We start from the raw sequence: 24,098 nt of genomic DNA on the forward strand, positions 1-24,098 counted from the left end.
AGAGTTGTGAATCTGAAACATGTAAATTTTATAGAACGTGTTTTTAATATTAATTTCCCTTATTTGCTTATCTCCTTAAAGAAAGCTTCTCCTTAACACACTGTTAATTGTAGAGATGATAGGAGAAAATTACAGTGGATTTATAGTAAAATGTAACAAGGGATAGAAAAATGATTGAAGATTGAAGATTTGTGTTTGTGCATGAACTGTTAATTACAAATAGAGAAAACGTTCTTTTCAAGAAAGCTGCTTGTGAAAAATAAATATTATTAGGAAAGTTGTTTACCTGGTGGATTTAATTCTAGAAAAAAGCTCTTATTTTAAACCTTTTAAAGTGTGTGTGTGTGTACATGTGCATGTTTGTCTGCAGATCAAGTATTTGATCCAGCAGTATAGAGCAGACAAGCAAAAATGCTTCTTTCTTTGATACCACCAATTTCTTCAGTGTTTCAGACATAAGTGGTAATAGTGTAGCAGTACAGAAATCTGTCTATTTAGGCCACGTCAGGTGTAATCTGTTCTTGATGAAGTAAAGCAGAAGGTAAAATGAGTTAAGTAGAGGCACAGGTGAGATTGGTACTACAGAGTTATAGCCCTTAGCAATGGGAAATACAAAAAGGAGAATGTGCACAGCTATAATGTACAAAAGTGGGTTATTAAATTGATATCATTCTTGATATGAAGGAGCAGTGGGAAGACAGCTCTGCCTGTCACTGATGTAATATGTTTTTCTGTGTATTACAAAGGAAGAATTACTGAAATCTGTTTTTCGTAGAAGCTTATTGAGAACATTTTGACAGAAAAATTGCAGATTTGGATTTATATGTGAATGGTTCACATAGAAAATGCTGATTCGTTACTAATGGCTTTGTTTTAATATTTCATTTGAAGGTAAGGTAAGAATCTAGGTACTTTCTAGGAGATGTTCTTCTGCCAAAAGCTGTTGCTAAGAGGATTGTACTGCTACATGTCTCAGATGAGTGGAGCTGGGTGGGAGGAATAGGCGAGATATGCTTGCTGAAACCTGAGAGATAATGTGGAAGAATTGCAGTAGAAGCATTTATTTTCCTCTCTCTTCTGGTCTCCACTCTCAAGAGAATGCTCCACAAATAATGATCTCAACCATTTGCAGCAGCTTTGCGCCCATTTGGTTGTAAACTGATTTTATTTCTTTTTTTTTTTTTTTTTAATTTGTATTAATGTTCCAAGGCCACAAAATTCCTATGTGACTCATGCAGCATTACTTGCTATAATTCCTTTGAAATCAGTTGAATTGTCTGCATTACTTCAATTTATAACTTTTGAGGTTGTTTTAAAAACGTGCAAGAAAGAAGTCTAGTGAGTACTTCTTTTCTTGGAAACCAAAGGTGCTTGCAGTGTACGTTATTCTAGTTATCAGTCCTCACAGAGGGAAGTTCAGTGTGGTTTTGTGTGTGTGTGTGTGTCTTGGGGGTTTTTTTGTGGTGGTTTTAAACTTCTTTTTTTTTTTTTTTAATTTCCTAGAAAATATAAACATCTCTTTACGATGCTTACTATTTTGGTGGATAAAGCCAAAAATTAAGCTGCTAGCTGGAACATAGTTGCCTCCTTTTAAGTCTTTCAGGCTTATCTTCCAGGGTAGTATTATCTGCATTGTATGTTAAGGAAGTAATTTGTCTTGTTGCTGTCAGTGTAAGATGTCAGTGGTCAGCTACTGGCCAGCCTTTGACTTCTAAGAGAGCTTTGTGGAGCGTGGCTGCTTTTCCCTCTATGCTTCTCACCCATTTATTTTACCATTTATTTATTCGCTCCTTCACCTTCAGCAAAAGTGCATAATTCTGAAATGTTTGTTTACAGGAAGGACAAAGGGAAATTTGTTGATTGTGGCAGCAGCATTTCTGTGCCAGGTTATTCCCCAAGCACCCTTGCTTTTTAAAGAAAAGGTGGTGACAGCTTGGGATGGAGGTACAGAGAGCAAGAATTCACAAGGACACTGCTTGTACAGCACTGCCAGGTCCCTCTTGGGGACTGGGAGCTCATGAGCTGCTTCCAGCAGTGTGGTCTGGTTCATGGGTGGTTTAGGATTGCTTCCTACCCCTTGGCAATAGGAAATGTGTTGGATTAATATAATAGGATCACATTATAGTTCATCTTTTATTATCTAAGGTAGTGATAGGTTGTGATATTTTGCAAAACTGGCAGAACGGGTAATGTGGATGTTGTGAGGCACTTGAATATAACAGAGAGACAGAGCTGCAGGGCTGTTCTCTTTGACTCCAGAGAAGGTTTTTGCTGTCTTTTGGTTTTGTTCAGGGTCAGATTTTTTTTTCCTTCATCTAATATAGAAAACAAAAAGATTGAGTGACCTTATGCTGTAAAGGTCCTACCTAGAGCATATCATGTGCCCTTATTAAAAGCAGATAGAAAAGGGGACTCTGCTTCCTTCAGAGCCTGGAAGAATAATTTTGGACTTAATCTGTATGTTATGGGGGGAAGGATTGTGCCAGCTGAAGAGTTAATTTTGCGTATTGTAACTCCCTTTTCATACTTGAGAGACATAGATATATGTTCTTCTGTGTAAATACATTTATTTTAAAACAAAAATTTTCTATTGTCATTTTTGTTTTTTTTTTCTTAAATAATTTCTGGGCCTGTAGCAGGAAATACGCAAAACTAAAACTTAAGTAGTTCTTATAGGAGACTGTCCAGACAATGAGGAGAAAATAAAATAATTTATTTTAAATAAGAACTTTCTGTAAGGTTGTAAAGAAAATCTAAACGTGTATTTGGAGTACTCATTGCTGTATAAAGTAGTCTGTATAAGAGAGTTATTAGGGCAAAATGGAAAAGACTGACTTGATATACTTGATATACTTGATATACTTGATATACTAGATATACAGAAAACTGACTTGAAGTTCCAGGTTTCTATTAAAGAAGGAGAAATCTGTGCTTTGGCTAATTCTGGTGTACAGTGTTTCCTGGTTGCAGTTTGTTCCCCAACCAATTCCTGACCATTTCTGATGAAATCTGTACTTCTACATCCTCTTGCACAGAAGCAATGCCTGATGCGTTACTGGAAATCTCTGCTAATTTTGTTTTTTTCTCTGCTGAAGTTCTTCAGCATAGTTGTTGATTTGATCTTTTTTCTTTAAAGTAATTTCGATCCTGCTCTTATGCATTTAAGTAATTTATGCTTTCATGTAATAAATATCTATAAAAAACAAACCAACTGACCCCAAACTATAAAATATCCCCCCCCTTTGATGTTCACAGATTTTGCTTTTTTGAATACTATTTTAATAACGATGTTAAATCTTTTGCTGAAAAGCTTTAGTGTTTGCTTAAATGAAAATAACAGATGTCCCCAATGGCATTTCATGATTGGTGCCTCTGTTATGTTGGCAGAGATTTCAGTCCGGTGGGCAATGTTTCTGGTAAGTGCTGTTGCTTTTAAATTAGCAGAAGTCAAAAATGAATAGTCTTTTCCAGTAGGTTTCTCTTCATCCTTCTGTCTCAAAAAACTTCCAAAGTAGTGAGACAAACGAAACTGAAAATGTATATATAAATTTATATACAAAAAGTGATGAACTGAAAATTTTGACTAAAGCGGAGTGGGATTGACAGCTGTGATTCAGTCTTCACGTTGAAGTAAGAAAGTAAAACATGACTCAGCCGTGAATTTTGTGATAGCAGAATTAATCTTGTCCTATATAGGGAAAATTTAATTCTGGGTCAGCTTCTTGTTTATTCCTTCTCTAAAAACATTTTTTTCCTGCTGGAAAACGGTAGTGCTTATGTCTAAATACTAGGCTAAGTAACCCCATAGGAGAACTGCAGTCCTGCTAGCTTCAGTAGAATTTGAAGAATGACTTCATTTACGTTAGGAGCAGAAGAGAAGGAATCTTTCCACAACTTGCCCAACAGTCTAAAACTCAGATTTTGTACTCCCTCTAATCCCTGGTGTTGAACTTATGTTCAGTTTTACAGTGAAGATGACAGAAGGTAAACTTGTAGAGTTTATGATACTGCTCTTTCTAGGAAGTCTTGTTGGTGTAATTAAACCACAGTTGAAGCCTCAAGAATAGGTTAGTGCCTGGAGGATGTATCTGTTTAAGTTTCCTCTGGCACAGAGTGGGAATGCTGCTATACTTCACCTTCTGACTGCAGCTAATGAGATCTGCTAATTCCCGGTAGTTACCTGAATCTTCACAGGTCATAGTACTGGAGCTCAGAGTCGCTCAGCTGGGAAATCCTGCATTTCCATGCAAGCCACCAAATCTTGCCACCTTATTCTTTTCAAGCGTCTACCTTTTATATAAAAAATAGGATTGTTTCTTCTTATGTTTTTATATATACATTTTTTTTTTTCCCCATTCAGTACATCTGGGTTTTGGGTTGTTTTTGCTTTGTTTATTTTTTTTTTTTGGTGATGGTGGTCTGGTCCATCAGGATTTTCTAGGTGTCAGTGTCTGACTTGAACATTTAGATCCCATCAAGTGTCTGGGTTAGAGCACAACTGGGATCATGAATTTGTGTGGAAATGCTGGCAGGGCGGGGGTGGGTGATGTTAATGTTACCTGGGCTAGAATCAAAAAGGCCTGTTAAGTGTACTTTCTGTCAAATATTTTGCCTTGTTTATATGTTACACCATGATGTTATTTTCTTTAAAAAGAAGTATTTCTTGAAGCACTCGGGAATATTTATTTTTAGTATTTCTTAATGTATATTAAGCTTCATTTTTTAAATCATTCTTTTATTCTTTGGGGAAAGGTGATTTCTTGGTAGTAGTTATTTAAATGTTATTTGGGCAAGTACTGTGTTTCACACTGAGTATGTAACAAATATCAATTATTTAATGGTTGCTGTGATGTATTTAAATAAAATGAAGAGCTGTGCAGAGAAGGCAGATTGCCAGCTACATAAAAATGAAAACTGGGGCTTCAATAGGAAATATTAGGCAACGTGAATTACAAATGTCACAATTTCTGACCACTCAAGTCAAAATGATCTTTTTTTTTTTTTTTGAAGTGTTTTTGGAGGTTAGACTAGGTGAACCCTTTTGAATTGATGAGCTGAATACATTTAAAACTTACTTAGTTTTCAGAGGAACAAATTTATTGTATGCTCACAGAATTTTTTGCAGGAAGATAGTGATCCTGGATTACCACCATAGGGGTCACAAATGCATTTCCAAATGTGATTATGGAGGAGATTTTCTATTCTTAACTTTTCCACCATATTTGACCATTGATACGCTGTAATGCGCTTCCATTTTTACCATTTTCTTTGTAGCCCAGGCAGGCAGGAATAAATTTTCTAGGATGGCAGTGTTATGTGCCCCAGCCCTTGAGGGCTTAACTGTACAGTCTTGCTCTTTAGAAACAGATGTGGTTGTGTTGTGTGTGGGATGGGTTTTGGTTTGTTTTGTTTTGTTTTTTCCTTGCAAGTGCATGAGTGAAAGCATGCCACTTAAATCAAGTAAAGCCCAAATGGTTGATTTTGAAACCAGGTTCCTATAATTTGGGGGAGCGGGCATGAGGAACGTAGTGTTACCTTCTTCGACATAATCGGGATGATGGCTGTTGTTACTTTGTAAGTAGGGCTTTTGTTTCTTTGGTTGGTTGGTTGGTTTTTTTTGTTTAGAAATTATGGAAGAAGAAATCTCTTGCTCAGTCTCATCTCAGTGTAAGGAAACTGATTACATGAAGTCATTTTCCAAGCATTTTTAAATCTATGCTTTACCAGCACAAGAGATACAACCTAAAGGCAATAATATCCAGAATAAATGTTTGCCTAATAGCTACATCATGTGATATTCTAATATTATTTTTTTTCTTTAACAGGTATCTTTCAGATGAAGGAATTGAAGCTTGCATAAGTTCCTCTGAAAAAGTTAATACAAATGACATTATCCTGGTTGCCCTTAATGTAAGTTATTACTATGAAAACTTTTTTCTGACAAAACATGCTAAAAGTGATATATCTAATGGCTTAAGTGTAGGTTTGTGCGGCTAATTAAGTGTACTGTTGTCCATGTGATTTACATAAAAGACAGAGTACCTCTCTCTCTCCTTATGTGTATGGGTTGTGAATTTTATTTGGAAATAACACCTGTTCCAAACTGTGAAACCTGGAGTAGAAAAAAGAACACAATTTCTAGTAAGAAAATATTTTTATGTTTATGAAACGTAAATCTAAAGTCAAAGTACAAGCAGTAATAAAATCAGAAGTGCTGTGTACTGACATGGGTATGAAATTGTGGTACAAAATACGAGTTTGTTGGGATGAATAAAACACAGTTCCTTAGTTTGACTTCTGGACATGATACTCCTTAAAGCATATTCAAACTAATGGTGAATTTTCCTGTTGTGTACATATTTATGTAACTACAAACAGAAATCTGGATTAGTAGTTATTATTCCTGCCAACAAATAAATACAAAAATATACAAGATAGAGAAACAACTTGGAAGCAATAAACCTTAAGTCTTCTAAGTGGGCATGTGAATTGCTGTTTTTCAGAATTCTAGTATATACATTGTTGGTAAACATTAGTAAGTCTGCTCCCTTTCAGTAACAATGAAAAGAGGGCAGCTACTTGATCCATGTATTTGTTACTTATTTTTAATTTATTCTATCAAAATCACGAGGGAGAGTTTTGAGAATTTTACATTTTCTTTGTTTAAAACTTCTCGGTCATCCATACTCAGAAGCTTTAAACTTTGCATGCACTGTATATGGATTTATGTAAACTTCATCCTTTGTAATAACTATGTGTAGTTCCAAGGGGGAAAACAACATCATAGAGCGCTTAAGAGAAAAGTATTCTTTTTTAATGAAATTGTGAATGAGAATTGTTAGGGATTATTTTGTCCATCTTCGAGATTCAACCACTGTTGGTTTAAGATGATACCCTGAGAAAAGTATCCCCTCTGCTCCTTTCATTTATTCTTTGAAGCATGTGTTCAATCACTCATATGTATGGATGCACCAAATCACGTCATGAATTTGAAAAGAAGTAAAGCAAAATTATAGTGCAAAAATGCAAGGTATGTAATACAAAACATGCGGAGGATAAGCATTTGGTTTCTGGAATGTAGTAGCATGCCTATATATATCTGAGAATGCATTACTGCTTTATAAAAAACTAAATAAAGTACTTCCAAGTTGCTGGGTATCACCCTGCATGTAATTAGATGCTGGAACAAGTACTAACATGATCATTTGTGCACGTGTGTTGTATTTCTGGTTTGTTTGATAGATAATAAAAATAAAATAAACCAGAAATGTTATGCAAGTACTCCAAAGCCAGTTTTAATTGCTTATCAATATTTTTTGTCATTAAGTCAGTTGTTTTGATGCCCAGAAGATTAAGTTGCCTGTTGGGTAAGTAGGGAATAGCAGTGTGGCTTGAATGACAGGATAACAGTGAGTTTAGATTCCACTTCTTACAAATTCACAAATTCTTTCCTTGGCTGCTAGGGACATGTTTCAGGCAGAAGAAACCAAGGAGTCAACTGACTTTTTTTTTTTTTTTTTTTTTTTTTTTTTTTTGGTACACAAATTGCTTAAATAAGTATGAAATAGACATAAATGTACCTTCAGTCCTTCAAATGTTTTTATTTTATATAAGATTTTGCAAAGAGTTTGTAAGAATTGTGTCCCATTCCTGTTCCTGTGATTGCAAAGCACCTTGCTGGAGACTTGTCAGTTATATGGGTATGGAACATGCAGGAACAGTTTATAGGAGCCTGTGTGCTGTTCAGAGATAAATAACTGACAGATGACAGATCAGTTCCCTCAGGTGGACTGAGACTGAAAACCAAATGTGCTTTCTTACCGCTATCTTGTGCAACAGGAAGTGGGTTGAGCATTTATCCACTCTATAAATACTCAGAGCAAATATGCTAAACGAGTATCCCTACAATTAGTTTTCTATTTGTAGGGTACAAATGTTTCTCGCTGAAAAAGAGCATAAACCACTTGTTTACAATGTTTTAGGTACTGAAATATATTGCTGCTCAGTTCTAGATTAGGATGCTGGACCAATAGTCCATTGGCATATATTAATGGCAAGTTAGTGTACAAGTTCTACTAGTAATTACATTTAGCTCTTCTTCTTTTGGAAGTGTTTATGGTCATAATAAATAAGGAGGGTTTTCAGCTTCAGTACAGTAATCTGCACCAGCATGTTCTATTTAAAACAACAGGCGTATTTCAAGCAATGGAGTTTAGAAAACATGAGTGTGTTAGGCTGCACTGATGTCCTTTATTTTTTTTTCTTAACACATGTAAATGCGCCAAAAACCTCATGTGTTAAGTTTTGATTAGTTTTTTTTATTCCATTTCCTATTTTCACATGCTGCACCTTTTAGCCATCCAGTGCATCCTTTTGTCACACATCATCCTGATTGATGTGCTTGTCCAAACAGTGTTAGGTGAGGAAAGTGCTTTTGTGGAGATTTGTTCCTTTGGTCATATGAATTCTTTAGTGTTTGTTGTCAGTGGCCATGTTGCACAGTTGCTGAATAATGTCATACAGCTGTCTGCCTCACTTCCAAAAGAAGTAATCAGGCATTTAAGTTAAAAAGCATTTAATAGAAATATGGTGTAAGCTTTTAGTCCAGGTATAGTTGCAAAAATCATCCCAACGTTTTATGAAGGATTTGTGCATGTAAAAACACACAAACTAAAAACGCTTTTCTCTAAGTGCCAGATGAAGAACGAAGAAAGACGTTTACTTCTATTAAACCTCAGAGTTGCATCTAATAATTAAATGTTACTTAGTAATTTTGTTTCATTTATTAAAAGCATTTTAATCGTCTTTGAAAATGTGCTTAAAACAGGAAGATAATTTAAAAAGCAAAAGGATTTCTTTTGTAAACTCTTTTAGTTGTTGAATATTTTTCATCATATGCAGTTAGCGGGATGGTTTTTTATAGTCTATAAATAGTTGGCATTATGGAAGAAATACCCTTCTTTTTCCTATTTTATGATGATAATTTGTTTTGAAACAGGATATTTTAGGTTAATATTCTCTTCTGTATTAATTTCAGACAGATTTAAGAACGATTGGCAAGAAATTCCTCCCCAGCGACATCAATGGTGGAAAGGTGGAAAAGGTAGACAATATTTTTACTTCACTTTTTCTGTGTTCTGTGATTTCTGTGTGATGACAGCCTTCTATGGTGCATTACTCTGGTTTTGTCATTATTTCACATACAAAAGAACCTAATATTTGAGTACATTATAGGATAAATATATGAATATAGCAGTTTGCCCATTAGGCTTCATAAAGAGAGGACTCTTTCTTTTTTATTTCTCAACATTGAAATGTGTAAATAAATGTGAACAATCCTAGCAACTTAATTTATCACTCAAAAGTAATTTAACCTGTTTGATCTTGACATGGTATGAGAAGTTCATTTTTTTTCCCCTGCTTTATTCTTGCGAGTGCAACAAATCTGATCTGAATTCTCTCAGTGCCAGGAGGCACACAAGGCGCGAACATCGTTCTTCCACTTCGATCGGTCTGCGGCTGCGTGCTCTGGAGTCCCAAGGGCCACAGTGCAGTCTTCTGTTGGTTTTTTCCTCAAGACATGACCGATCCAGTTCCATCTCCTCCTCCTCACTTCATTACTGATTTTCTCCATCTCCGAGTTGATGCTCGTCGTTTCTGCAACTTTTTATTTTTTTTTTTTTTCCGGGAGGAGGTAGTTGGCCTCCTGCCCAACCCCCATGACTTGGAGGGCCAGTGGTTTTTCTGTCAGGGTGGCCTTCCCTTAGGCTGCGTTGGTTCACGGCGCCTTCTTCAGTTTTATCCGGTGCACCCTCCAGAGAGGGATCCCCTATCCACCACCCAGGGGATGCGCCTTCTAGCCGTGCAGCCCCAGCCGAAGGGAGTGCAACAAAGCAGGTTAGGAATAAAGCAAAGCAGCTGTATGATTATGATACATAGTGATATATGTTGATGCTGTATTACTTGACTTACTGATATACAGGATTATAGCTATACATTTCATGTAATTTCCTATGACTGTGTATCCTACAGGTTAAGTGGATAAACCATGTTAGATGGTATAACACTTCATATACTACAGAATATTATTGTACTTGAAACTTGGATGTGCTAGATTTTTAACATATGTTGTATGTCTAGATAAAAGTTGAATTTGGCCCCTTCAGTGCAGCCTTCCTGCTTTCTTCCTTACATGTGGTTAAGAGAGTGGATAAATGAAGGAATTTTATTTTAAACCTAATAGTAGTTCTCAATTCAAATTGTTATCCCTAACTTCCAAATACTGACAGTCTATATCACTGATGTGAAAGTTCTGGGGAAACATTTCGTTACTGTTGAAATTCAAATAGTGATAAATCAAGGCGGGTTTGTTTTAAGAAAGCAAAATTGATGAGAGAGGCTGTTACGAGCTGTTGGGATTTGGTTTTTTTTCTGCTGATCCTATTGTCTAAATGGAACGGTGACTGCTGTAAACACTGGCTTCTACAAGAACAACAGCGGGAACATTATTGTCAGATATGAAGAGCCCACTTGAGAGAGAGTGTATCGCTGGATCATAGTTTTTAGCCAGGCAGCAGTCTGCATGCAACATATTGCTTAAAATTTCTGGGAAAAATTTTATTAACTTTATTACTTATTATGTGGAGCTATGTTTTTTGCAGCTATTACTTTAAAAAAAAAAAAAAATCTGATTGTTTACCTGTTTAGGTTTCTGGATAACATGCTGTTCAAGATACTTCAGTGCTTAAATAACTTTTTACCACTTCAAAGAATTTGATTTAGCTGTTTCGTATATCTAAGATTTTTAATATTCCTCTTCAGTATCCCGTTTTTGAAATATGAAAAACAAGCAAAATAATTGCTTTTTATGGCATCTGTTTTTGCACTGTTCATTTCTCAGTTGCTTAATTGGAGTATTACTGAATTTTTCATTTCAGATCATGCAATATTCACAAGGTCCAAATGTATTTGGTTAAATGTAATTCTCCAGAATATTAAGGTTGTATGTGTGGTAATGCTTGCCTTATTTAGTTTTGCTGTTGAAACATGATTTCAATTCAAAGTGACTTTAATTGTACTGTTTTTTCAGAGTTTTGTTGCATTATGGTAGGATTTCTTTAGAGGTAGTTGTTCAGTTTTCATTCATTGCTTGGGAATATACCTAGTAACTTGTCCATTTCCTTTAGAGAGAATGTTTTCTAAATTTCTGTTGTCATTACGTAGTTCAAGTGGTCAATTAAAGGTAAAAGTGTCATTAATTTTCTCAAAGCTTTGATGGACGTTATATATGAGAATCTACTTACATGCTTTTAAGTGTTTGCTTCTAGTTTAGCTGCTCAAGTCACCACTTGAATTGTTCATGTTTCTCAGCTCAAACTGGAGAAGGTGCAATTTTGCCATTTTTTCCCATAAAATAAAAAGCCTATGCACAGAAATGAGGGATGTTACTGGCAGTACAAAACAGTATCTATGTAGGATCCTAAATTAAAAAAAAAAAAAAAAAAAAAGGAACTGTATCTGAATGGAGCTTGATAAACTTCTGCATGGGATTGTGTGGTGGTGCACCCCCCCTCCCCTTCCTTTGGACCACCTTACGATCACAGGGACTCCTGTCAAGGCTGTGGCCTCTGAGCAATGCCCATTTGCGACAGATTGTCTTAGAGTTGATGGAGATGGAGGACTGGATAATAGGATTGAATGCTGCAGGAATCCAGTCCAATCCAAACTTTCTTTTTGAAAGTTTGTTTGATTCAAAGAGTTTCTGTTTCCCAGATTGTCAGATAGTTGAGAGAGATCAGTGCTTACAGACTCCTTCCATTTTTAATAGTTAAAGAGTGAAAATACAGAGGAAAAGGGTATTTTTTTCTCTTAGGTAATGATTCCTGACAACAGCAGAAGGAATTTTGAGAAGCTGGAGGAAACAGGGCAGGACAGAAGATGACTGTGGCCCCTAATGGTCTTTAACGAAGACAAATGTTTGTTTAACAAATGATATTTGTTAAATCCTAGGGACTTACATAGTTCTATCAGTATTGTTAAGGAGCGAGGATTTTTTACGTGTGAACTTCTAGTAAAATTTAGTTTGGTCTTACTTTAATCAACTGTCTTTATTTGGATCATAGATCTCAGAAAATTATTCTAAAAAAAACCCAAACCAAAACAAACACCTGCAAACCATTTGCTGGAGGATGATAATCCTCCAGGTTTTGAAAAGAAGATTGCACAGAAAAAAGTCTGTGTTTGAGAATGACTTGTATTTATAGTTTTCAGCCCAGACTATTAGATAGTGTACTGAATCTTTGCTTTCTTAACTGTAATGTTTCCTTTTTTTTTGAGTAGCAATGTATACAAATATTTTATGTTACAGAACTATGTGTTTATAAAGGAGAGTATTTGCTTTATGCAAGTAAAGGATACGGTTGGGACAGGAGAGACTTCTTAATATAATCTCTCAGTAGAAGTAGCCATTTGTGGTTCAGAAATGCTTCAGGAAACAATAGAAATTATGTGCTACTATTGTTCCTCTCATCCAAGACTAGGATCAGTATTATTTACCTGTATCTTGAGAACATATGATGTATTTCCATCTTGCATAGAAAATAATCTTTATTTTGTAGTATTAGTGGCAAATAGTAGTATTTTGTCGTATTAGGCAAATATTTGCATAAAAGCTGACATAGAGTCCTAGTGTGAAACATCATGGGTATTTGGCCATTGTAAGTGGTTATCAACGTCAGTCGTTAATACACAGAAATGTTCTATTCACTCATTTGTATCTCTGTTTTGTATGGGTTTAAAGAAAGATTAGTATTACCAGCATTAACCACAAGATGGCCACATTTGCACAGGATTTGAAAAAGCTGAACCCTCCGATTTCCATCGAGATGACTATGTACCATAAATATATGTTAAGTATTTTTAATGGAATAAAAACGCAAAGAAGACTATAAAGTTATAACATATAATTTAGTAATGGTGTTATGTTTAAGGCATAACTGGTTTTCTTTTGAGTATTTATGTTTCATTACAATGGAAACATTGCAGAAGAAGCATTCAGAAAGGATTTAATTTCTGAGCTCAGAGAGATGCTTTCTGAGTACTGACAGATTGATTGTAAGCAGTTAAAACATAAGTTGCCAGAAATTCTAATTTCTGTTTAAGGTTACTCATATGCTTCCCAATTTCTGTTTCATTAATTTAATACAGCTAACTGTGCTTTGTTGCGTTTTAGTGTCTCTTTGACTGCAGATATTGGTTTCCTACAGGCCTTTTTTTTTTTTTTTTTTAAGAGGGATGATCAGATTTGCTGTTGTAGTTATAAGTGATCTGCATTTAAAAAAAACCCCTCCAGTCTTGAGGTGCTCGTCTTTACCTTCCAGTGAGAGTGATTGCTACATCAGATCTCCTGATGTAACTGTGAAACAGCATGTGTGAAAAATTATCCTATGTATTTTTAGTTGTTTGTTTGTTTTCCAATTGAGATGATTTTGACAAGACTATGTGTGCAGTAATGCTGACAGATCGAACTGAGTTGTAGCCTTTTTAGAAAATAGTTGTTTGGCAGCCTTAGGTAAGCTGTGGGCCTTGAGCTCTTCACCTTCATCAGTGTTTTGATTGTGTTCTTAGCTCCTAATGCCTATTTCAGGAGCTCTTAAAAAGGCATGTTTACTTCCATATTTTCGAGAAAAAGTGTATAAAGTTAGGCATAATAAGCTAAATCTTTGTGAGAGGCTGACTAGTTTTTGGTTTCAGACCAATGTCTCTAGAAGGACAGTGCAATAACAGTCTTGAAAAGAGTAGAATATAGTCTAGTTGCTATATTGCAAAACTTGTTGAAAATTATTAGCCAGCTCTTGGGCATTGTTTGAAATTTAATCTCTAACTTAGGGATCTGAAGAGATTGATTTATTAACACATTATTTTCTACCTTGATCACATTGGCAAGTATGGCAAGATATTTTGTCACCCTAGCTTGATCTGGAGTATCTCGTCTCATTCTAAGGATGGCAGTGGTGGTTTAATCCCTGTTTGTGAGCAGTAATGTCTTAATTGGCAGACATTGAGGTAGGTGTAAGCACGGTTTGAAGAGCACTGATACAAAATAGTTTTACTGGCTTTCAGGATTTGCCGGAAAGGCTATTGATTTGTTGTAGATAAAGATAGTATTTCCAACTGTTGATCAGCTAGTGCCCTCCAGTCAGTGTGTGTAGCTAATATTTCAGAATTTTTTTTTACCTGAACATGATGCGATGTAAGTACCTAGATTCGTTTCTTCATATTGAAGAAGCCTGTAAGCTAATGACACATGAGCGAATGATGTTTTAATTGATTTAAACTATGTCCAGAAAGACCTGAGTATATTCTATCATACGATAGTGTGGATATTTGTTTACTTTGATTTTTTATTTCTTTTTTTCTTTTTTAATTTGTTCTTTTCTTTCCAAGAGTCATGTCTGTTCTGATAGGTTTTGTGGATAAAGAGGAAGGAGTGAGTTGTGGTATGTCTCAAACTTCCATTTTGAGACATTCCTCTTATGCCTCTTTCTGCTGTTTCAAATTTCAGATTCTGACTTACCCAGTAGTTTTCCCATACATTAATGTAAAAGCTACAGTATGAATATTATAATGGCATAGTATAAGATACTATTATTAGGTATTATTAGATTTTTCACCTTGAAAAAGTAGGCAGAGCATTAATTATGGGATTAATGATGGTTAAAGCTAGTCTTCATTCCTCTTTCTTTAGAGGAATTCTGTACTATTAACTTATTTGCATCCTTTAGACTTTAATCACTGAAAGCTGTTTATACTACTACTATGGCACATAAAATGCAATTTCTTTATTTTTTTACTTGTTTCTCTTATTTTAGTTTTCTTTAATTAAAAAGTCATCTGAACCACTTTTCATAGCATTCTGGCCTTAACATGTATGCAGTTGCTTGTCCAGTTTGTAAATACTTCTGCAGAGAGCAAGCTACAACTGTACTATTTGGAACTTAAGAATGAAGGCATTATAATATGGGTTTGTGTACAAGAAAACAGTCACAGCATCACAGAGTGGTTGAGGTTGGAAGGGACCTGATGAGGTCATCTGGTCCAATGCCCCTGCTCAAGCAGGGCCACCTAGAGCCGGCTGCCCAGGACCATGTCCAGATGGCTTTTCAGTGTCTTCTAAGGTAGAGACTCCACAGCCTCCCTGGGCAGCCTGTTCCTAGTGCTCGGATCACCCTCACAGTAAAAGTGTTCTTGATATTCAGACAAAGCCTCCTGTGCTTCACTTTGTGCCCATTGTCGTTCTCCAGGCTGAACAGTCCCAGTTCTCTCAGCCTTTCCTCATAGGAGAAATGTTCCAGTCCCTTAATCACCTGTGTAGCCCTTTGTGTCCAACCTTGGTGTCCATCCTGTAATAAGTTTGGTCTTTTCCACAAGATCCATGGAAAGGTTAGACTTGATGGGACATTGAGTTACACTACAGTGGCCCATCTGTCAGTTTTAAGAGTTCCGGACTTGACTACTGTCTCTGTTATGGGCTGCTTGTTAGGGTGTCTGTATCTGCGTTGGCCAGGGCCAACTGTATGAGATTCAACAAGGCTAAGTGCCAGGTCCTGCACTTGGGTCACAACAACCCCATGCAACGCTACAGGCTTGGGGAGGAGTGGCTGGAGAGCTGCCTCGCAGAAAAGGGCCTGGGGGTGTTGGTTGACAGCCACCTGAACATGAGCCAGCAGTGTGCTCAGGTGGCCAAGAAGGCCAATGGCATCCTGGCTTGTATCAGGACTAGTGTGGCCAGCAGGACCAGGGAGGTGATAGTGCCCCTGTACTCGGCACTGGTGAGGCCGCACCTCGAGTACTGTGTTCAGTTTTGGGCCCCTCACTACCAGGAGGACAGTGAGGTGCCGGAGTGTGTCCAAAGAAGGGCAATGAAGTTGGTGAAGGGTCTAGAGCACAAGTCTTATGAGGAGCATCTGAGCGAGCTGGGGTTGTTTAGTTTGGAGAAGGGAAGGCTGAGGGGAGCCCTTATCACTCTCTACAACTACCTGAAAGGAGGTTGTAGCCAGGTGGGGGTTGCTCTGTTCTCCCAAGTAACAAGTGCTAAAAGGAGAGGAAACAGCCTCAAGCTGTGCCAGGGGAAGTTTAGGTTGGATATTAGGAAAAACTTCTTCCCCGAAAGGGTAGTCAGGCCTTGGAACAGGCTGCCTAGGGAAGTGGTTGAGTCTCCATCCCTGGAGGTGTTTAGAAGAAGGGTAGATGTGGTGCTCAAGGACATATTCTAGTGGTGGACTTGGCAGTGCTAGGTTAACGGTTGGACTCAATGATCTTAAAGGTCTTTTCCAACCTTAACGATTCTATGAGTCTATGACCTGCATATTTAATTTATTACTTTTTCACCCTCATCTGTTTCGTATGCTGAATAGCCATTAACCTTTTCAAGACATTGTAAAATACACAAACCTTTACAAAGCCATTAATCTTTACATAACATATATTCTTTAATTCCAGGTATTATTACAGTTTTGTCAAATTACAATCCCTTTTTTTAAAGGGTAAAGGTTGTAGAAGTGTTTAAAGAAAGAACTTGCTTTAATCACAAGGCAAACATCGTGTCCATTTTTAGAAATAATTAAATTGATCTAGCTGTTATCTTGAAATGTTTTCTATTTCTTCTGCTTCCTGGGAGGAGCAGGGGGAAACCTTGGTGATGTCAAAATTGTCTGATATATTCAACATTACTGTATGAAGTGGTCAAAGTGTTAGTAAGGGAACTGAAAGCTGTGCTTTTATAATGCAAAGCAACTTGCAACCGTAATAGTCGGGATATAACCAGTCTCACTACTTAGAATACTTGATAATTTACCAGGAATTTTTGTTGGATAAACAAAAAATTTTTCACCTTTTTATATATGACATTCAGCACCTGAGTGCTGAAGAGGTTTCACGTTGGCTGACTCTCTGATTAAATGTCTAAGTGTACCTATTGACCATAACTGATTTGATTTTTGTTTATTATAATATTTTTTTCCTGTCTTGGTTCCCACAATGACACTTTAGTCCACACAAGGAGTACTGGCATAGATCTTCTGGATTCACCTGGAAGCTAGTGATGGTTGTCCTTGTTCTGCAGGAAGACTGACTTTCTTTTCTCCTGTCACTGTGCTCATTGTACGTGATGAGCGGGGAGATGAGCTGGACTGGGACTGGGAGATGCGGATATTCTCAGGTCCTGATTAAGTCAATAAAACTAATTGTGGTGTTAATGTGGTGTGTATTTGAGAAAACCACACACTTCCATTCCTCTTTTGCACTTGTTTTCTGAAGTGATATGTAATTTTCTTTGTTAAAGAAGCAGACACTATTGTCCAAGCTCAACAGATGTGCAGCTCTGCTTTATTGTAGTGTATGCTTGACACTGTAGAGACAAAACCCTGAACGTATTGGCATGTATATTCATACTTAGCCTAGCCCTCATTTCTTTGCACTCCAGATTTTTTAAGGGATCTACCGAACCATTGTTTAAAACCAAACACAAGTACCTAGAAGTAGAATTTGCTCAACATTTGTGAAAGAAATTGCCATCATAGTAAAGCTACTGTTCAGCTGAGTGACAAACCTAGTTGTGGTTAACTAGAAGTGCTTCTCAGTTGCCTAATGTTTCTTCATCTTTACTTTGAAAACATTGTATAATATTAAAAACTGTTAGTGTTAATTTATGACAAGCATAGACTTTTGTTGAAGCAACCCATGAGTATGGCACTGTGGTTCATTCACTACTATAGAAAGAATCATTCTGTACAAAAAATCTAGAATAGATTTTTTTTTTTTTTGAGGCTTCTTTGCTGTAGTTAACTGATAGAAATGGGGAACTTGTTTTCATTCTATACATTAGATTATCCAGTTTTGCTTCTGTTGAAATAAAGGGGAAAAAAAAATTCCATTCATATGAGAAACAGAATTAGTCTTTTAATTGTTATTGAAAGAAATAAGATTCAGTCAGCATTTACTAAAAATACTGTTGTTCTTATTTATGCTCTTTTCTTCAGACATTCAGTATTGAAGAAAAAAGATATATGAAAGCTTCCAAGTTTCAGTAGATTCCAAACAAACATAACTTCTTCAGCATTTCAGAAATCTTCTGTCCCAAATACTGTATTTTCCATGGTTCTATTTGAAGTCATAAACGATGCAGATGCCTTCAAATTTTAAATTTATTTGAAAGTGTCGAGAATAGGAAAATTACGTAGAAATTTTGTTTATATTACTGGCTACTGTGTCAAGATCACAAAACCATTTAAGAAGTGAACTCTATATGGTGCTGTTTTTGCTCCTTTTAGTGACTGTTTTCCTGCTCTTCTTAGTACAATTTCATGCTTTGATGGTATTCCAAAGTATTTTCCTTTCTCTTTTGTTCTCATCCTAAATAAAGTTCCTGTATCCTCATCTTCTAATTTATCTAGTTTCACTGCTTCTATTATTTTATTTATTCATTTCTATTTTCTTTATATATATTCACCTGCCTGGTTATTTGCTTTCGTTTTGTGTTCTGGGCTACCTATTTTGTTTCTCAAAGGGAAGAAGCTGATGAAATGTGTACTTATTCATCTTTTCTGCTGTCTCTCAGGTGCTAGAGATCATTTGAGCGGCAACAGATTATTCATTTTTATTTCTCAGAGGGAACAGAATGACTGTGTACTCACTGACAACCGAAATGTGATGAAGTGGTTTGGTTGATTGGTTTTGGTTTGGTTTTTTTTGTGGTGTTTTTTTTTGTTTGTTTGGTTTGGGTTTTTTTTTTTTTTTTTGGTAGCACGAACTGTGGTTTGTATAGGAGGATATGCTGCATTTTTAGGTACCCAACAGATAGTGATGTCCCCTGAGGTTGTTACGTTCTGATTGTACCTCTGTTGGAAGAAGCTGTGTTTCTTGTTACTGTTTACAAAATTTTTGTACTTGAAATGTACTCTTGATACAACCAGATAGTCTTCAAAGCTGGTTCTTGCTTTCTTTAGAACACTTTGTCAATGACACCCTGTGGTACAACACGTGAAATCTTACCTGGACTCCATAGTATGTTGGAAGTGGCAATATTTGTGGTTTTGTTTGTTTGCCCCCCCAACTCATTTCATTCACTTCTTTTCCATAATTGATATCGCAGAGATGTATGAAGCATCACAACTGTTTCTCTGAAAAAGCCATTTTTATCATACTTTAGAATGTACAGTACATGAGTGATAGAAATTGAACATGACTGCCTGATCAAATTACACTTTCCTTTGCCTGGGGGTATCTCTTAGTGTGTCTAGATATTACAGTGCGTTTGCTACATGGTGTTAACAGTTTTGTCTTTTCTGTTTTGCATATGTAGCTGGAAGGGCCATGTGTTCTGCAAATACAGAAAATACGCAATGTTGCTGCACCAAAGGATAACGAAGAATCTCAGGCTGCTCCCAGAATGTTACGTTTACAGATGACCGATGGACACACAAGCTGCACAGCTATAGAATACAGCAGCATGTCAAAAATAAGGTGAACAACTTTCTTTTCAAAATTTTGCTTTGATACTTAAGTATCCTTAAAATAATGGAAGTGTCCTTAGTAATATATGGAAAAATTGCTTGACAAAACAGGTTTTCTTCTCAAATTTTGTATATAAAAGAGAACCTTAAATTCAGCATGCAAAGGTGTATATGAATGTAATTTACAATACCATTTATACTGAAGTACATAATGGAAGAGAGTGAATTTTTGCAGCTATCTGCTGAGTCGGAGTTGACATGGTACGCAGCATTTTAGGTGTGTGCAAACTTGAGCCGAATTCCCAGTTTTTAGTAGTAGCAGATCTTTTGTCTGACTTTGGTAGCAAGAATGTCACAAGCCTGACACACCTAACTTAATGCAACTAGTGCTGCTTTACCATGGGCAGGGCTTTAACTTGGATTGAATTAGTAAATATTTCTTCAGATAAAAATGAAAGCTAAGAGAGCTAATTACTGTTGAACGTGGGGATTTTTTGTGTGTTTGGTTATGAAGATGCTGAAATCTCTCTGATGTTTGGTTCTGGAGTCATGGTGTGCTTTGCTCCTCACTCTAGTTCAGATTACTTTGATTTAAAAAAAAAAAAATCTTCCTCTCTCTTTCTCTGCTAGCTGCAACAGTTAGGTATAGATATATACTTCATTTTTAAGTGTGATCTTTAACTGCTTCTTCTGAGCAGGGGCCAGCTTGCAGTTTAGAGTGATGCTGTCTTAAAAGGTACAACACAATGATATTTTAATTTTAACTTGAGCCAGCAGAACTTAGAGTATCATGTTTCAACATGAATATAAAGAGAGCAGAAAAGGAAGGCAAACAGGCTCTTGTGTAAGTAGATTCTAGATCACAAAATACTTAAAGAACAGCTAGTAGAAGTCATGATTTGAAAGCTTTTAGATAAAAATCTCAAAAACATCAGAGAACTCATCGCTCTATAGTAATGATGTGAGCTCTTCTTTTCAATTAATGAAAATTTCATTTGTGTTGTATGTGGTTGTTTCAGGTTTGAAGTTGGACTGTTAACCAGGAATAATATGCTGTTTCAGTACATAGTGTTTCTTTAAATAAATAAATAAAAAAATCACAGTTTTCTTTTTAATTAGAAGTTCTTCATGACTAGGGTTTCCATTTACTTCTCCTCCCCTTTGCATAATTTTCATTTTTTTTCTGTATTTCTTTCTTGTCTATTTTTTCTTATCTCATTTTCTTTGCTTTTATCAGAACGATACTGAAAATCCATTAATATTGCTCAGGTTAATGCTACTAGTGCTGAAATTGACTCCACTGTGAATGTTCCTCACTGTGTGCTATGGTCCTGTGATTGCAACAATAGCTTTAGCATATTTTAAAGAAGTTATTGTTGCTCAGTTGAAAGGTTATAACTGACTGTGCCTTGTTTCTCACAATAAAGATCATAGTTTCCAGATCGTGCTGCTTGTCATATCTGTCAATTACGGGTTGGAGATGCATGATTCTTTTATGCATCTGTTGTTGTTTTTCATAGGGTAGATTCACATGAAAAGAAGGTAAGGTATGTCCTTGTGGGAGGTGACCACAGAGAACATCCATATGTTTTTAAATGATAAACTAATGAGAGAAGCAGCACCACAAGATAGATGCATGTTTATTACATTTATTCTGATACTGTCCTGGCTGTTAGTAATGTATAGAAAGCTTCTTTTCTTACAGCTCTTTGCTTTTTCCTAAGTTAAAGGTCTAAAACAAATGAGATGATTAACCATCTGGAGATCCTCTATTTATTAACTATAAATGCATCCTAGGATGAGGAACTTAGACAACTGACTTTGAGACATCTTCTGTTAGTCTAAACAAATCACATCCTTAGCTTGGTATTGTTAAATTGGATTTTAACCAAACAGACAATTTGCAAACATTCATCACTGTTAGAATCTAATTTGCAATATGGCATTTTTGTGTAATGAATGGGAAGTGTTCCAATAAAGCTACTGAAAAGTACTATGCATACTGAAGGAATTACTGCAAAGGTTTTTGATGCTAATTTTTTATTACAAAATATGACAATGGTAAAAGTATAATAACAGTAGAATATTATATGTTTTTGGTGGCAGAATTTTAATAAATGTATTTGAAATATTTGGCTTTGTTTCTACTTCTAGCCTGAACACTCCACCTGGAACAAAAATTAAGCTTTCAGGAATTGTTGAAGTGAGAAATGGATTCTTGCTGTTGGATGACAGTAACACAGCAGTTCTCGGAGGTGAAGTGGAGCATCTTATAGAAAAGTGGGAATTACAAAGGGTGAGGTAACACCACTGGAAATGCTTGTCTTACAGGGTGCATATTACATTTAATGACATCAAGCTTAATGTGTTGACTGTGAACTTCCATATGATAAGCTTTTAGAACTTTACTATCCCAATATTTTTAGGGATACAGCCAAATATATGTAAATAGATCTCATGTATAATGTTGCAAATGAAGAAATTATAAGTGATCTTTCAATGGGAACTGATTCCTTTCATAGTCTTCAAGGATTGAAAACATTAATCAAATGTATTACATTTATTTTAGTGCAGACATAGGCGGTTGCTTTCCTAAACAGTGTGTTTGGTACCAAAATATTACAGAATGATGCCTTTTACAATTACCGTCTGCAGACTATATTTTTGAGGCAAAAAAAATATAGTGAGTATACGGAAAGCAGTGAAGTTGGTAACCTTAAGTATGAATTCTGTATTGCAGATTTCATTAGTACTTTAGGTAAATTTGTGGTTAGAAAAACAAATTGGAGGTGTTAAAATCTTTCAACAAGCCATAAATGCTTGTAAGCCCCTTTACTCTGTTTTAGCCTGCTTCCTGTCCCAATAGAACAAAAGCTGGTGCAGGAAGACTTTTTCATACATTTCTTCACAGATGAGTGGAAGTTCCTAGGGCAGGAAGTTGTGACCCGGCTACAAACAGTCCGAAATACTGGATCAACTATCATCACCACTACACACACATATCTCTCTATTTTTACATCCACGTCTCTGAAACAGAGTAGCTGCGTATGAACACAGTGGTCATTTCTGTGTAAAGTACTTCTTTTATTGTTGCTGATGCTGAGTTTGACACAGCTGTTTTTATTACAGCTAGCCTTCTCAGGTGTTGGTTTGCATTTTATAGGTTTGAGCAAACTGGGCCAAAATTTATTTGAACGTTTGAGTTACACAGTGTCCACTCTAGTAGAATATGTTTGGCATCCTTTTTGTGCTTTTATAACTGAAAATAGTTTTTTAAAAACATTCCTGGTTTTAAATGAAGCTGCCTGTTTGATTAAAAAGAAGGTTCTGGGGCCAACATCAGAAACATCCTATTTTATAATTTTTATTCATATTTAGTATAAAGTCTTGTGAATTCTCTCTCCAGTTAAAAAACACTAAGTTTTAAGATGGATGGGGATGGAAGAGAGACTATCAGATAGAGGTAATGCATTCTTAAGAATGCCATCTGATTGGTAAGAGAAGGGTCAGTAGAATCAATTAGCTTTATTGGTGGTATTTTGGACAGTCTGTTTTCATGTTTCTTCTATCTGGCTTCAACAAATAAAAATTGGTTTGGTTTTGAGGTCAATGTCAAGATGTAACTCAGAACATATTCTGTTTACAAGAAAGGAAACCATTTAATAACCACTGGTGTGCTGCTGACTAGAACACCTTTCAGCACTTGTTGTTAACTAGTTCTGTTGGCTTTCTGTGATATGTTTAAAAAAGAGATAACTAAGTTTTCACTGATTTACTCTGGTAAGATAAAGTATAGAAAGTTAACTATTGCCATCCCTTCAGTTCTCTCGTTCCATCTTGCAGTTTGCCAGAGTATCGTTTTCTTTTTCTCATTGACCAGCTCACAGCACATGGTCAGGTTCCCAGCATGAATGTGGCCATATCAGAAAAGCTGTGGGTGACAAGAAATCACCCTGGACAGGTGAACCATGACCACTGGAAATGGTAGTTCCAGTTCTGTATCTGGACTGACAGTGGGACAGATAGGGCTCAAACAAGTCTATAGAAGCCAGAACAGTTGACAAATAAGCAAGACTGTCAACTCTCAAAGATATTTGAGCGAGGACATTGCCACTCTTTGTCTAATCTTGCCACTGAAGCTTAAATGAAATGCTGAACTGTGTTTACATAAAAAGACAGAAAACTTGTATTTGTGTGACTATTTGAAACTACTTGTTTTGAAGCCAGTTATTTTTTTCTCTCCACTACAATGTCTGAGAAATGTTAATTGGGTTTCTTGTGTAGATGATGAAATAAGTTTCTTTTATACTTACTAAAAAAGTTAATGCTATTAAGTTAAATAATATTACAAGACTTTAGAATTAAAGTTGTTTGTCCAGTCTTAACTTACTGCCTTTGCACCTACCTGTCAGCTTTTGGTTGCGTAGTTGCATTACCATTTTGTAATGGTTCCATTCAGAACAATGTTTGAAATTGCTTTGGGGAAGAGTCAAGTTTTAGTAAGGAAAGGCTCACGCTACAAATACTGTGTATGTGGAATGAATGCAGTATTATCATACTGCATGTGGAATAACTGTGGTATTCCTT

The 24,098-nt window shown here is 36.1% G+C and overlaps 1 protein-coding gene across 1 annotated transcript in view; it reads left to right on the forward strand.

Annotated features, from left to right (window-relative positions):
• Window positions 1-24,098, forward strand: part of TDRD3 (tudor domain containing 3) — a 120,911-nt gene that overhangs the window by 40,315 nt on the left and 56,498 nt on the right. Inside the window, exons 2-5 of the mRNA XM_082337878.1 lie at window positions 5,826-5,910; window positions 9,038-9,103; window positions 19,361-19,521; window positions 21,666-21,807. Coding sequence (XP_082194004.1) covers window positions 5,826-5,910; window positions 9,038-9,103; window positions 19,361-19,521; window positions 21,666-21,807 — 454 coding nt within the window. The remainder of the gene's footprint in view (window positions 1-5,825; window positions 5,911-9,037; window positions 9,104-19,360; window positions 19,522-21,665; window positions 21,808-24,098) is intronic.

This window comes from Platalea leucorodia (genome assembly GCF_965183815.1).
Source record: "Platalea leucorodia genome assembly, chromosome: 2".
In the NCBI taxonomy this organism is placed as follows: Eukaryota; Metazoa; Chordata; class Aves; order Pelecaniformes; family Threskiornithidae; genus Platalea; species Platalea leucorodia.